Source organism: Rana temporaria, chromosome 9 (assembly GCF_905171775.1).
Source record: "Rana temporaria chromosome 9, aRanTem1.1, whole genome shotgun sequence".
Classification (NCBI taxonomy): domain Eukaryota; kingdom Metazoa; phylum Chordata; class Amphibia; order Anura; family Ranidae; genus Rana; species Rana temporaria.
The window spans coordinates 74,495,396-74,510,033 of NC_053497.1; the positions used below are offsets into that span (position 1 = coordinate 74,495,396).

A 14,638-nucleotide genomic window follows, 5' to 3' on the forward strand; every position below is an offset into this window, starting at 1 on the left:
ACATTTCAGGCTTAGCTTGCTTTCTGGGTCACCCGCAAATTTGCCTGGGCGCAAATCCGTACTTGCGCGGTGCAAATCGCGATTGCGCCCGTGCAAGTCGTACCTGAATCTGGGCCTATATCTATATCTATATATACATACCGGTATATATGAAAACAATACTTTCCTTTGAAACCATAGTTTTGATAGAACTAGTCATTTACAATAATTTGTTATTATGCATTTTATAGACTTGTCTAGTGAATATAATTATTAATAAACTACTGTGACACTATTACCATAATAATTATACATAATTATCCATCTTCTGTCTAAATTTTATGGGCTATTTTCAGCATGACTTCAATAAAGCATTTCTTAAAAGGAGATTTCATATCAGGTAAAGCTAGTAGGTGAAAATTTAAGGAGGTTATGACTGGGGAGGACTGCTGTAAATCTTCACTAGAAAGCTTTGTTTGATTTTGTCATTGGATATGTAATTACTGTTGCAGTTTTATTGAACAATGGAGTGACTTTCTTTCTGTTTATAACATGTTGCACCCATAAATCTTGTAATCAGACAGTGCATGTAGCTTTAAAGAGCACTACCACATTTGGAATCTGACAATATTGCTTTTAGGTTTGCATGTTTTTTTAGTAGCTTACAACTGTCATATACTTCAGAGCAGTCAGATTGTGCCTAAGGGCCAGATCCACGAAAATTTGCGGCCGTGTAACGTAACCCGTTTACGTTACACCGCCGCAAGTTTTCAGTGTAAGTGCCTGATCCTCAAAGCACTTACCTGGAAACTTGTGGCGGTGTAACGTAAAGTCGTCCGGCGCAAGCCCGCCCAATTCAAATGGGGTGGGTACCATTTAAATTAGGAGCGCTCCCGCACCGGACGTTCTGCGCATGCTCCGTTCGCAATTTTCCCGAAGTGCTTTGCGCAAACTTACGGCGGCCCGCCGTGTTTGCGAATCGCGACGTGCCTAATGTACTTACGCCGGGGAAAAAAAATTCAAAAGCGACGCGGGAACGATGGGCATACTTTAACATGGTGGAGTAATTTTACACCATGTTAAAGCACACCTAACTTTGCAACGGGAAAAAAAGACTTGCGCCGAAGTAACAACGGGAAAAACTTTCGTGGATCACCGTAACTGCTAATTTGCATACACGACGCTGAAATACGACGCAAACTCCCCCCAGCGGCGGCCGAAGTATTGCATCCTAAGATCCGACGGTGTAAGTCAATTACACCTGTCGAGTCTTAGGGCTATCTATGCGGAACTGATTCTATGAATCAGCCGCATAGATACGACAGGAGATACGGCGGTGTATCAGGAGATACGCCGTCGTATCTCCTCTGTGAATCTGGCCCTATATATCTAACAGACCTGTGATGTCTATGGCACTATCCAGGGTCCAAAACATGATGTGATTGTTCGTGTTTAGCCTACAAGGTAGGGTAGCTTTAAGGAGAGCCAGCAAAAGTGATCAAATTAAATCTTAAAATATTTGTTTTGCGTAAATTATTTTAAACTGACATTGAGACTTTCTAAGTTAATGCAGTATATTGTTGGACCCTGAGCCTAGAATTTGTATGAAGAGTCTAGACAGGAGTGTACATTACATCTGCTGGGTGTCAGAAAATGTTATGGAAGGGACAGCTGTTGTATGTCTCATATATGGTGGAGCTTCTAATTACCCACCGTTGTGAGAGTTACATAAGTATAGGAAACGTTGACATAGTTCCTTATATGTATTGATATAGGTGTTAAACAACCACTAATTTTGTGATTTTTTTTGCAGGAAACAATGCCCCATGATCCCGGCACCTTCTGCAGCTAAATACAAGTTAATTTGTGTTAACCAGTGCACTCACAGACCAGTCTTAGAATATGGAAAGTAGGGAGCTTGTGCTAGGGAATGGCATGCAGGTTGCTCATACATGATATACAACATGCTGGTAAGTAGCCCATAATCCTTGTATTATCACACAGAGTGGATTGGTTAACCTGGTGCATCAAAATAGCCACCAGAATCAAATATGAGGTATTTGGAGATGAGTAAAACTGGGTTTGGATAAACCAGTTCAATTGTCACTACTTGCAAGTTCCATGGTTAAAAAAGATAGGCTAATTTACAGAAATTGCAAGCTGCAGCAGAGATAATCAATTGGCTATAGATGCATTATATATAAATTGGTCTTGGATGTACATGCTACATTAATGCCACTATCTGGCTCCATTCAAGTGTCAACATATTCAACACTGCTGCTTGATTTGCATAACGAAAGGAGAACAAAGCAAAAAATAATTACAACTTAAACTATAATGAGGCAATCAGTAATAATGAGGTGCCTACTCTGATAAGCTCATAATCTAAAAGAAATAATTAAGTTCACTTGTTTTGAACTGGCCAACAAATTATACTCATGACTTTTTGTGATTAACTGAAATCTACCAATGTTAAAATTCTGTATCCACTGTGTTACAGTCCACAGATGAATGTTAATTACATTTCAGCGAGAACATATCTTTTTACACACAACAAAAAAAAACACTGACAAGTGGCTCAGTTGTGGATTTTCTTGCATTGGCTTTTTATATTTTTAAACATAAAGATGACCACAGAGAATTATTTTACTGTTCTGAGTAATTTCTATGCAGTTCTTAGGCAATTACTGTGGTTGCAGCACTCTTGATTAGGAATAAATTAAGAATAAATATGCACAAAAAAATAATAATAATAATCTAAGTGCCTCTGTTTAGGCCTTTTATAATGTCAAACGTATTAGGACATATGCCTTTACACACACATGAACTTTAAAGCATAAACACTTTTGTTGAAAAAAAAAAAAACATTCCCCTGTGATCTGTGTACATTGCAAGGATTAGAACAACCTTTATTGCAGATTCCTACCTTTTGTTATTCTGAAGAAATCCCTGTTTGTTCCTCTTTGCCTCTGTGCTCAGTGAATCTAATGGGAGTGGTTTCATAAATATCAATCAGCTGTGCAGCTGCAGAGCACTAATGAGGAAATCTGCTGGGTGAGGATCCTTTTAGATGTTCCTATTGGTAGTATCTCACCAAAAATGTTTTTTTTCTTCCAGGGGATGCCTGAAATCTGACTTGTATCTTAGGCATACTTCTGGGAATATCAGTGAGTCAATCACGCAAGCAGGAAATATTGTTTCTTGGGGGTGGTCAGTACACTTTCTGTTTATAGAACACCTCCAGGTAGCCAGCATATTGCATTGCATTTTCTGAAAATTACAGAGTTGCAGATTGCAAAGGAAAGGTAATTTTTAATAACAATCAATTACAATATGACTTGTGTCGCAATTGTATATACTATATGCGTTTTTCTTTATTTGCTATTTTTTTCCCCACAAAAGTGAAGTTACCCTTTAACCACTTGCCCGAATGACGGCTACAGTGCGGCTTGATAATTCTTGGAGGGCTTACATTGACGTCCTCCCAGAGTCTCGCTCCTGCTCACCCCCTGGGGCACGTACACGGGAACATCAATCCACAATGACACCTACGTGGAAATCCCCAGAAGAAACGGCCCAATCCAGAAACCAGCTTGTGTCTATGACTATAATTTGTTCATGGGGGAGTGGACTTCAATGATCAGATGATTGAACCCTACCTTCCCACAAGAAAATCCTGCCATTGGTATAAAAATGTGTCCTTTTATTTTTTCCGTTTGACCATGTATAACACTTATGCTATTTATTTCAGGTCTGGTATGGATATTAAGGGGAACCCCGCCGTCAATTTAAAACAAAAATGACGTGCGGTTCCCCCTAAATATCCATAACCAGACCCGTTATCCGAGCACGTTGACCTGGCTGGCCGCAGAAAAGAGGGGGGGACAGAGTTCGGCCCCCCCTCTCCTGAACCGCACCAGGCCACATGCCCTCAACATGGGGAGGATGTCCCCATGTTGATGGGGACAAGGGTCTCATCCCCACAACCCTTGCCCGGTGGTTGTGGGGGTATGCGGGCGGCAGGCTTATCAGAATCTGGAAGACCCCTTTAACAAAGGGGACCCCCAGATCCTGACCCCCCTGTGTGAAATGGTAATGGGGTACACTGTACCCCTACTATTTCACGAAGGAAGTGTAAAGTCTTGTAAAAAAAAACACACACACCGTAGAATAAAGTCCTTTATTAATAGAAAAAAACTCCAGCGGTGATAATCCACTCGTTCCCGGCTTCCTGCTTCAACGTTGTCCTGATCCTGCGACGGCTGCGGGTGATCTCCAGCGATGAGAAGATCCAGCAACGGGTGATCTCCGCTCCAGCGATGAGAAGATCCATTCATCCGGAGCGCAGCATCCCCGACCTCCTCTCACCGCTGGACACAGCCCAGCGAATGGCGCGCTGAAGCTGTGACATTACTTATATAGAGGAGGCAGGGCCACCTGTCACGTGACCCCGCACCCTCTGACGTACCCTCTGCTATGTCAGAGGGGAAGCCCAGGAAGAGGGAAGCCGGGGCTTACCCAGTGACGTAGCAGAGGGTACGTCAGAGGGTGCGGGGTCACGTGATGGGAGGCCCTGCCTCCTCTATATAAGTAATGTCACAGCTTTAGCGCGTCATTCGCTGGGCTGTGTCCAGCGGTGAGAGGAGGTCGGAGATGCTGCGCTCCGGATGAATGGATCTTCTCATCGCTGGAGCGGAGATCACCCGTCGCTGGATCTTCTCATCGCTGGAGATCACCCGCAGCCGCTGCAGGATCAGGACAATGTTGAAGCAAGAAGCCGGGAACGAGTGGATTATCACCGCTGGAGTTTTTTTCTTTTTTTTTTTATTAATAAAGGACTTTATTCTACGGTGTGTGTGTGTGTGTTTTTTTAACAAGACTTTACGCTTCCTTCGTGAAATGGTAGGGGTACAGTGTACCCCATTACCATTTCACACAGAGGGGTCAGGATCTGGGGGTCCCCTTTGTTAAAGGGGTCTTCCAGATTCTGATAAGCCCCCCGCCCGCATACCCCCACAACCACCGGGCAAGGGTTGTGGGGATGAGACCCTTGTCCCCATCAACATGGGGACATCCTCCCCATATTGAGGGCATGTGGCCTGGTGCGGTTCAGGAGAGGGGGGGCCGCACTCTGTCCCCCCTCTTTTCTGCGGCCGGCCAGGTCAACGTGCTCGGATAACGGGTCTGGTTATGGATATTTAGGGGGAACCGCACGTCATTTTTGTTTTAAATTGACGGCGGGGTTCCCCTTAATATCCATACCAGACCTGATGGGTCTGGTTATGGATATTTAGGGGGAACTGCATGTCATTTTTGTTTTTAATTGACGGCGGGGTTCCCCTTAATATCCATACCAGACCTAAAGGGTCTGGTTATTGAATTTGCGGGGACCTCTGCGCATTTTTTTTTCTAAAAGTCTGTGTCCCATTGACTGCAATGGGGTTCGGAGTTGCTCCCAACTTTGTAGGAAAGGTTTGGGGATGGCCCCTTCCTGTTCCAACGTGACTGCACACCAGTGCGCAAAGCAAGGTCAATAAAGACATGGATGAGCGAGTTTTGGGTAGAGGAACTTAACTGGTCTGCACAGTGTCCTGATGTCAACCTGATGAAACACATTTGGGATAAATTAGAGCGGAGACTGCAAGCAAGGCTTTCTCGTCCAAAATCAATGCCTGACCTCACAAATGCGCTGAAGTTCTGGAAAAATGGTCAAACATTTACATAGACACACTCCTAAGCCATGTGGACAGCCTTCAAGAAAAGTTGAAGCTGTTATAGCTGCAAAGGGTGGGCCAACTCAATGTGGAACCCTACAGATTAAGACTGGGATGCAATGGGATGTGTGTCCCTCACATGCACTTAGGAAATGTGCACGTGCTCATGCACTGACCTGGCTTGTCTTGACCACTCCTTAAACTATTTGAACTCTGCATATACAGACTCTGGCTTATCTCCTGACCTCTGCATCTGCTCTGGCCTTTACCCTGTCTACGCTCCTGCTCATGAACCTGCACCATATCCACTTACCAGTACCTGACCTGGCTTGCCTGACTCTGCTGCTTTGAGGCAATTTGCTACAAGCACCTGCTTACAACCTGTCAGTAGCTGCTCTCCTCCTGTCTTTTACCAATGCCAGCCTACTACCTACATGCCACTACCCTGCTCACCTGCTCCGCTGTGGTGTACAGTTGGCTTTTCACTGCTTGGCATGGACATCCCGCTTGACTTTGCTGCTAGTAAGACCAGCAGGCACTCATGCTACTCTTTGCTCCACTTGTCTACTCTATCAGGGGAATCAAGATGGATGTATAATAGAAGCCTTCCTCATCATGTCAGGAACCTCCACCAGGTACGTGACAGTGCCTCTTTGCCCTGTTTTGCTGCCAGTCATCCTGTTCATGTCTACTGTAAGACTGGTCCTCATCCTGGCCCCATTCCTAATGCTTCCTACCTGATACTCCTTTCCAGTTCTCCCAATCCTGCTACCTATACCTGTTTCCTGTGTACCTCATCCCCATCTTCCTTTTTCTTCTACCTGTACCTGCTTCTGATCACCTGACACCCACTTTGGCTCCATTCCTAACCCATCTTATCCATTGTTCCTTTTACCTGGTTCCTCATGCTGCTTTGTACATAGTGTAGTATAGGTTGCACTTTTCTATAGCTTTGGTAATTTGCCATTTACCTCTATAACTATGCCCCTGGATGGGGCGAAAGAAGTCAGAGGACGTGGGTCAATATATTTTTTCAGTTTTTGCTTAGAGTGACACTACATATATAAGCAAATCACTGTAGTAGTTGGCATTTTCTGAATGGCCAATGATGTCCAGACTTAAAACTGCATGGGGCTGCAAAGTAACAACACACTATGATACCCTAAATTTTCCATAAGCAATATTTTACCAATTACAGCTTACCAGTTTATAGCCCATATGGAAGAAAAATATATTTCCAATATATTTATTAAAAACATTTATATATTTTAAATATATTTACAATAAATTGGCGTATGCAAATATATTTTTACATCTATTCCAAAAATGCAAATTAAAATATATTTTCCAAAGGCATATATTTGAAAATATATTTTTTTTTATATATTTGCCAGATATTTTTGAGCATCTAAAAAAATGCATTTAAACATATATTTTTAAATATACTTGTAAAGACATTCCAAAATATAATTTAAATGCATTTTCCAAAGACATATATTGGAAAATATATTTTTAAAATATATTCTTCAGATTTTTTTTAACACATAAAAAAAGTAATTTCAACATATATTTTTACATATATTTGTAAATGTGTTCCAAAAATATAATTTTAATATATTTTCCAAAGGCATATATGTGAAAATATATGTTTGTAAATATATGTTTCAGATATTTTAGAACATATAAAAAAAATGCATTTGAACATATATCTTTAAATATACTTGTAAATGCATTCCAAAAATATAATTTAAATGTATTTTCCAAAGATATATATTAGAAAATATATTTTTAAAATATGTTTTTCTGAAAATATTTCGGGGCAGATTCACAAAGCGAGTACGCCGGCGTATCTACTGATACGGCGGCGTACTTTCAAATTTCCCGCGTCGTATCTTTGTATTGAATCCTCAAAACAAGATACGACGGCATCTGGGTTAGATCCGACAGGAGTACGTCTTCGTACGCCTTCGGATCTAAGATGCAATTCTTCGGCGTCCGCTGGGTGGCGTTCACGTCGTTTTCTGCGTCGAGTATGCAAATTAGCTATTTCCGACAATCCACTAACGTACGAGCGGCCATCGCATTCTTTTACGTCGTCTCTAGTCGGCTTTTTTCGGCGTATAGTTAAAGCTGCTATTTGGTGGCATATAGTTAAACCTGCTATGTTAAGTATGGCCGTCGTTCCCGCGTTTAATTTGAATTTTTTTTTTACGTTCGCGTAAGTCGTCCGTGAATCGGGATGGACGTAATTTACGTCCACGTCAAAACAATGACATCCTTGCGACGTCATTTAGCGCAATGCACGGCGGAAAATTTAGGAACGGAGCATGCGCAGTTAGTTTGGCATGGGGACGCGCTTCATTTAAATGAAACACGCCCCCTACTCGCCGCATTTGAATTCCACGCCGTTACGCCGCTTGAGATACACTACGCCACCGTAACTTACGGCGCGAAATCTTTAAGGATTCGAACCAAAGCCAGGTAAGGTACGGCGGCGTAGTGTATCTCAGATACGATGCGCCGGGCAGATCTTTGTGGATCTGCCCCTTAATGTCTAATAAAGACATTTCAACATATATTTTTTCTGACATTTTCTATGACATAGATAACATTCTGAATACATTTATAAGAGAGCCACTCCCATTTTAAAATGGTTTGTTTTACTCCTTTTAAAATAAAAAAATAAAATAAAAACCAAAAGATTCAAATAAAATATTATTATTTTTTTTATAAGATATTAAGCACATAATCCATTTAATACAAAGCAGATAAACCTCTCGCATCCACTTTCCATTCCCAAAGAATGTCATTCTGAATTGAGAACACTTGTCGGCGGACCAGCAAAACGTCTTAAAATACAGCAAGTCCAGTTAGTTTGATTTATTGATTGTCCTGAATGAATAAGAACCTTCACAGACATCCACCTCCACAGTCCAAGGGTCTTGTCTGCTTACAGGGTACCGAGAGAAACTCCGGATAGAAATCATCAATGTTCTGTTTAATCCATGAATCAGAAGTTACACTATTATTACCAAACTCCCTCATCAGTGTCTTTATGGACCTTGCTTTGTGCATTGGTGCACAGTCATGTTGGAACAGGAAGGGGCCGTCCCCAAACTGTTCGCACAAAGTTGGGGGCATGAAATTGTCCAAAATGTCTTGGTATGCTGACGCTTTAAGAGTTCCCTTCACTGGAACTAAGGAGCCAAGCCCAACCCCTGAAAAACAACCCCACAACATAATCCCCCCTCCACCAAATGATTTGGACCAGTGCACAAAGCAAGATCCATAAAGACATGGATGAGCGAGTTTGGGGTGGAGGAACTTGACTGGCCTGCACAGAGTCCTGATCTCAACCTGATAGAACACCTTTGGGATGAATGTGCTTCTGGAAGAATGGTCAAACATTCCCATAGGACAGCCTTCCCAGAGGAATTGAATCTGTTATAGACTGGGATGCCATTAAAGTTCATGTGCGTGTAAAGGCAGGTGTCCTAATACTTTTGGCAATATAGTATATATATAGTATATATACTGTATATTATTGTTATACTAAGTCCAGTCCATTGTTTGGACCTGCCGAAGGGTAATTCCAGCAGCCAAATAAAAGGAATTGGGATATTAAAGTTCTCCCCAGCACAAAATTAAAACTCAGCAGCTACACAAAGGGGGTTATTTACTAAAGGCAAATCCACTTTGCACTACAAGTGCAAACTACAAATGCAAAGTGCACTTGAAATTGCAAGGAAAGTGCACTTGGAAGTGCAGTCCCTTTAGATCCGAGGGGAGAAAGGAAAATAAAAAAACAGCATTTTAGCTTGCACATGATTGGATGATAAAATCAGCAGAGCTTCCCCTCATTTCAGATCTACCCCTCAGATTTACAGCGCCTGCACTTACAAGTGCACTTGTAGTGCAAAGTGAATTTGCCTTTAGTAAATAACCCCCATACTGTACACATACTACAGCTGCTGACTTAATATTAGGACACTTACCTGTCCTGGAATCCGGCGATGTTGGTACCCCAGCCAATGTTTCCATTGGCTCTCGGTTGCTGCTGCCGCCATTCCCTTTAGGGGCCAATTCACACCACATGCAGTCCAGTGCGTTTTTTTTCTGCATGGAAAGTAGGATATATGGTTTTTAATGGCATAATTCACACCAGTGCTTGCAGTTCCAGAAAAAAAGTAGAGCATTCTGCATTTTTCCTGCACTGGACTGTACTGGAACACTGTAAAGCACATCAAAAACGCACTAGAATGCACCTGAACGCACTGGAACACACATGTCCTTATCTAAGGTTAAGAAAAAAAAGGAGGAAAATGCACTGGAATGCTTTAAAAACACACCAAACATGCCCTGGAATGCATCAAAAACACGCATGCAGAAAAGCATCGGAAACGCATCTGCCGCAGCGAGATCTCTCGGAAGTGGGGACAGGTACCTGTCAAAAACAGGAACCTGCTCCCCTCCACCGAAAGGTGGCAAATGTGGAAAAGTAGGGGGGGGGGGGCAAATAAGTGGAGCTTCCACTTTTGGGTGGAACTTCGCTTTAAGTGTCATATCCCTGCCCAAGCTGCACTGTTGTCATGTGCCAATACTAGGCTGGAAGATAAATATGGAAGTGATGAGAGCTGCATTCTTGTGTGTGTATATACACAGTATATATGTGTGTGTGTGTATATAATATATATATATATATATATATATATATATATATATATATATACACACACACACACATAGAGTATATCTGATATATATATATATATATATATATATATATATATATATATATATATATATATATATATATATATATATATACACACACACATATAGCAGAATGAAGATACAGTGTGTATGTATATATATATATATATATATATATATATATAGCTAGAATGCCTCTCCCATCACTTACTTACATGTATAAATATTTTTCTCATTTCTTTTTTTTCATTCCTTTTATTGGGATGTGGGTCTGTGATTTCTGTGCCTTCAATCTTCTAATATGTAAATCCTGCCCTGGGAAAAACTCTTCAAACAGACAGACTTCTATCATAATACAGGAAGACAGGAAGTAAGCTGGGTGGGAACCAGAGGGGTGGTGAACTTCCACCTCTCACTTCCTGTAAGGCCTAGTCTGAAAAGGAAAGCATGGCATGGTGGAGATACTCTGTATTCTCCTGGATGGATTCTCCTGGATTAAAGGTATGTCTTCTATCAAATAATATTAGAATTGTGACAGTTTGGTGCATGAGTTAAGTTGTATTTGTCTATTTCCTGCTGAATAGTTATCATTCAGTGTGCATTCACCTTCCCAGTTACCATGCAGCATGTGCACAGTAATGTAATATTATAGAGCTCCTCTTCCACAGCATGTCACTCTGCTTCATATAATATGTGTGGCTTCCATGTTATATCCAGTAACTGTGTAGCATACTTTCAGTGCACCCTGCTTGATATAATTTATGGTCGTGGCCCTATGATTGAGAGGGAAGTGAATCACATAAACACGCGACAAGACTTACAACATAAATAGACCTGGAGTGTGCCTTGATGGTCTGGTCGGAATGCCCAGAAAAAGGGGGCATACAGGAGATAGATAATGGGAAGTTGTGTGGAAGGATGTGTTTGAGAACTGCCTTGAAAAGGGAAGGGTGGGAGGGTATCGTGCACTGGAACCGACAGTGAGTGTGGGTGAGTGCTCTGTTTAAATAGTCTCCGGGCTCCTCCCATAAACTCAGGCCACCATTTTGGCCTTCTAATTTATGGTCGTGGCCCTATGATTGAGAGGGAAGTGAATCACATAAACACGCGACAAGACTTACAACATAAATAGACCTGGAGTGTGCCTTGATGGTCTGGTCGGAATGCCCAGAAAAAGGGGGCAAAAGACTCAGATAGGGAAATAGCTTTTATTGATTGTTGGGTTATTGAGCCAGTATGGAAAAGGCCTGTGCCATTTCTTCCTGAGGGTTCGGGATATAGGTAGCAAAGCAAGCGGACTTCCATCGGCCCAGCTTCTTGATCACGTGCTCTGGTACTCCGTGTTGGGAGGCGGCTGAGGCTGCTCCAATACGGAAGGAGTGTCCAGAAAAGTGAATGGGGTTGAAGCCTAGGTTGCTTAGGAGGATCCTGATGTGTTTTATGAATTGGCTGCTGCTGAGGGGGCTAGTTAGAAAGGGTAGTAAGGGGCTGTTCTCAGATTGGTCGGGAAGCTGAGATAGCAGTCGATCAAGGACTGTTACTGGGCACCAGGCGTTGTTGGTCTGAAACAGCAAGATGTCGACCCCTGGGCCTGTTTGTTGCGTCTTACTGACTAGGAGACGAAGGGTGTAATGGTTCTGAGAGCGAGTCAGGTGGCGTCGGAGCAGTGTGTGGCTGCTGGGGCCGCTGACTGTGAATTCGCCGGGTCGTAGGAAACCATAAAAGGCCAAGTAGATGGCCGCCTGGATGACTAGGCTGGGCAGTGCCCCGAAGGGGGAACGGGTGAGGATCTCGGACATGTCCCTGAAAATGGCACTGGTGATAGGTAGGCGTTTGCCACTGGTCACTGGTCTGAGTTTCTGAATGCCTCGCAAGAGTGACTTAACGGCATGGGCGGTGAACACTGACGGTCTGCTGGGGTCTTCTAAAGATAGGAAGTGCTGGACGCCGGCTAGGTACAGTTTTATAGTGTTATGAGCGAGGGCTAGCTGGGTATGGCAGTATGACACGAAGGCTAGAATGTGTCGGACATCGCCTGTTGCTGCTCCTGGGCAAGAGGCCAGAAATTTGCAGTAGGTGTTCCAAGCCATGACATAGGATTTCAATGTGTTGTGAGACAAAGACTGGTTGATGAGTAGAGTTGCGTTGGCGAGGTGAGTTTTTAATCCATCGTTAGCAACGACCAGGGTGGGACAGGGGTGGACATTGGGTCGGCTCCAGGCTCCTGCTGAAAAAACAAGGTGAGGTTGAAACGGGACAGTGCATCAGCAGCGGTATTGAGTTTGCCTGGAATATGTCTACAAACAAAATTAAAGTGGTGGCAGAGAGACAGCTGCACGAGCCTACGCAGGAAGGACATAATATGGAGAGATCGGGATCTGCCCTTGTTAATTATGTCAGCTGTGGCCTGGTTGTCCGTGGTAAAAAGCACTGTTTGATTTGTCCACGTGTGGCCCCAGAGCTGGGCAGCTGCAACGACCGGGTAAAGCTCGAAGAGAGATGACGACTGGGTGAAGCCTGGGATTAGGAGGATTTCTGGGGGCCAAGGTTCGGCGAACCAGTGACGGCCAAATATGGCCGCAAAGCCGGTGGAGGCTGCGGCATCGGTGACCACCTGTGGAGACTCGTCTAAAAGAGCTGGGATGAACATTGAGATGCCATTCCAGCTAGTGAGGAATTCATCCCACATGGCCAAGTCTGATACTGCTGCCTGATCTAGCTTGAGGATTCGGTCTGGGTCTTGTGCTGGCGTGAGAAAGACTAAGAGTCGTGATATGAAGGACCGTCCTTGAGGGATAATCCTCATAGCAAAATTCATCATCCCTAGTAAGGACTGTAACTGTCTCCTGGTACATCCTTGCGACTGAGTGAAGTCGTGGATAGTAGCCCTGATGCGAGTTAATTTGTCAAGAGGCAGGCTCGCTTGCATGGCTTGTGTGTCTAGGTTGATACCTAGGAAGGTGATGGAATGTGCTGGTCCTTCTACTTTGTGCTCGGCTAGGGGCACATTTAGGTTGTTGAAGACCACCCTTAATTTGTCTAGATCAGTGGGGGATGTACCTGGTTGCTCAATGAGCAGGAAATCATCAAGGTAGTGGATGACTGAGTGACAGTGGGCCTGGTGGGACAGTATCCATGTGAGGGCCTGGGCAAAGACATTAAAGAGCCATGGGCTACTTTTTGAGCCAAAGGTCAGTTTGGTGGCGAAGTAGTAGGCCTCTCTCCATTTGATGCCGTGCCAGCGCCAGAGGGACGGCTTAATGGGAAGGAGCTTGAACGCGTCAGATATATCCGCTTTGGATAGCCAGGCTCCGGGGCCTATTGAGATGATTGTTTGGATGGCCAGGTCCACTGAGGCGTACTTGAGGGAAAACTGTGCAGAGGGGATTAGGGAGTTCAGGCTGGGGATGTGGGAGCAATGAGGCGCAGACAAGTCGTACACCAAGCGGACTTTATTAGTGAACTTGCCCTTGACAAGCCCAATAGGGCTAACTCTCCAGACTGGGAAAGGAGACTTTGGGAAGGGGCCAATAACAAAGCCTTTATCCACTTCTGACTGTAGTAAGGAGTCGATTGCTTGCGTGTCGATGGCTGCTGACTGGAGGTTCTTGCACTCGTGTGAGGTGAGGGGTAAGGTAATGAGGCCAGTGTGGAAGCCTTCTGTGAAGCCGTGCACCAGAAATATGGCCAGTGAAGGAGTGGGGTGAGTAGAGAGGTAGAAGCCTAGCCAGCCAACATCTATTCGGCTTAGTCAGGCCTTTGAGTCCTGTTTGAGTTGACAGGTGGTCTTTGGGTGAGCTTTGTGGCATGCTGTGCAAACGTGGAGTAGCCTGCACTGGCTGTGAAAGCAACCGGCGTTATTAAAATTGTTGCAGATGGGAGCGCCTCCTAGGAAAAAGATAGGCCGTCCTAGTCTATCCACTTGTCGTTGCTGACTGGGACCTGGGAGGCTCTGACTGGTACTGGAGGAGGGAGGGTAGGCAGGGCGCTTAGTGGAGTTATCGGAGCACCAATTTGCCGTGTGGGTAGAGGACTGGCAGAGGGTGCACAGTGGTGAGCGGAGGCCTGCAAAATGCCGGCAGAAAAGCTCTGTGTCACAAATGCTCCAGTCTGTCTTGGCCTGAAACTGGCTGAGCTTGGCAGCTGCCTTGGCCGAAAACGAGCGGTGGTAGTCATAGAAGGCGTGCCCTCCGTACTTGTAACCTAAATCTGTGACTGAATGGAGATATAGG

At 44.0% G+C, this 14,638-nt stretch overlaps 1 protein-coding gene across 1 annotated transcript; it reads right to left on the reverse strand.

Annotated features, from left to right (window-relative positions):
* Positions 1-12,544: 12,544 nt before the first annotated feature.
* On the reverse strand, positions 12,545-14,157 carry LOC120914567 (the record flags this gene model as incomplete). Its single annotated transcript, XM_040325245.1, has 1 exon — positions 12,545-14,157. A coding segment is annotated over one exon (1,590 nt), but the record flags the coding sequence as incomplete, so codon positions are not given.
* Between the last annotated feature and the right edge of the window lie 481 nt (positions 14,158-14,638).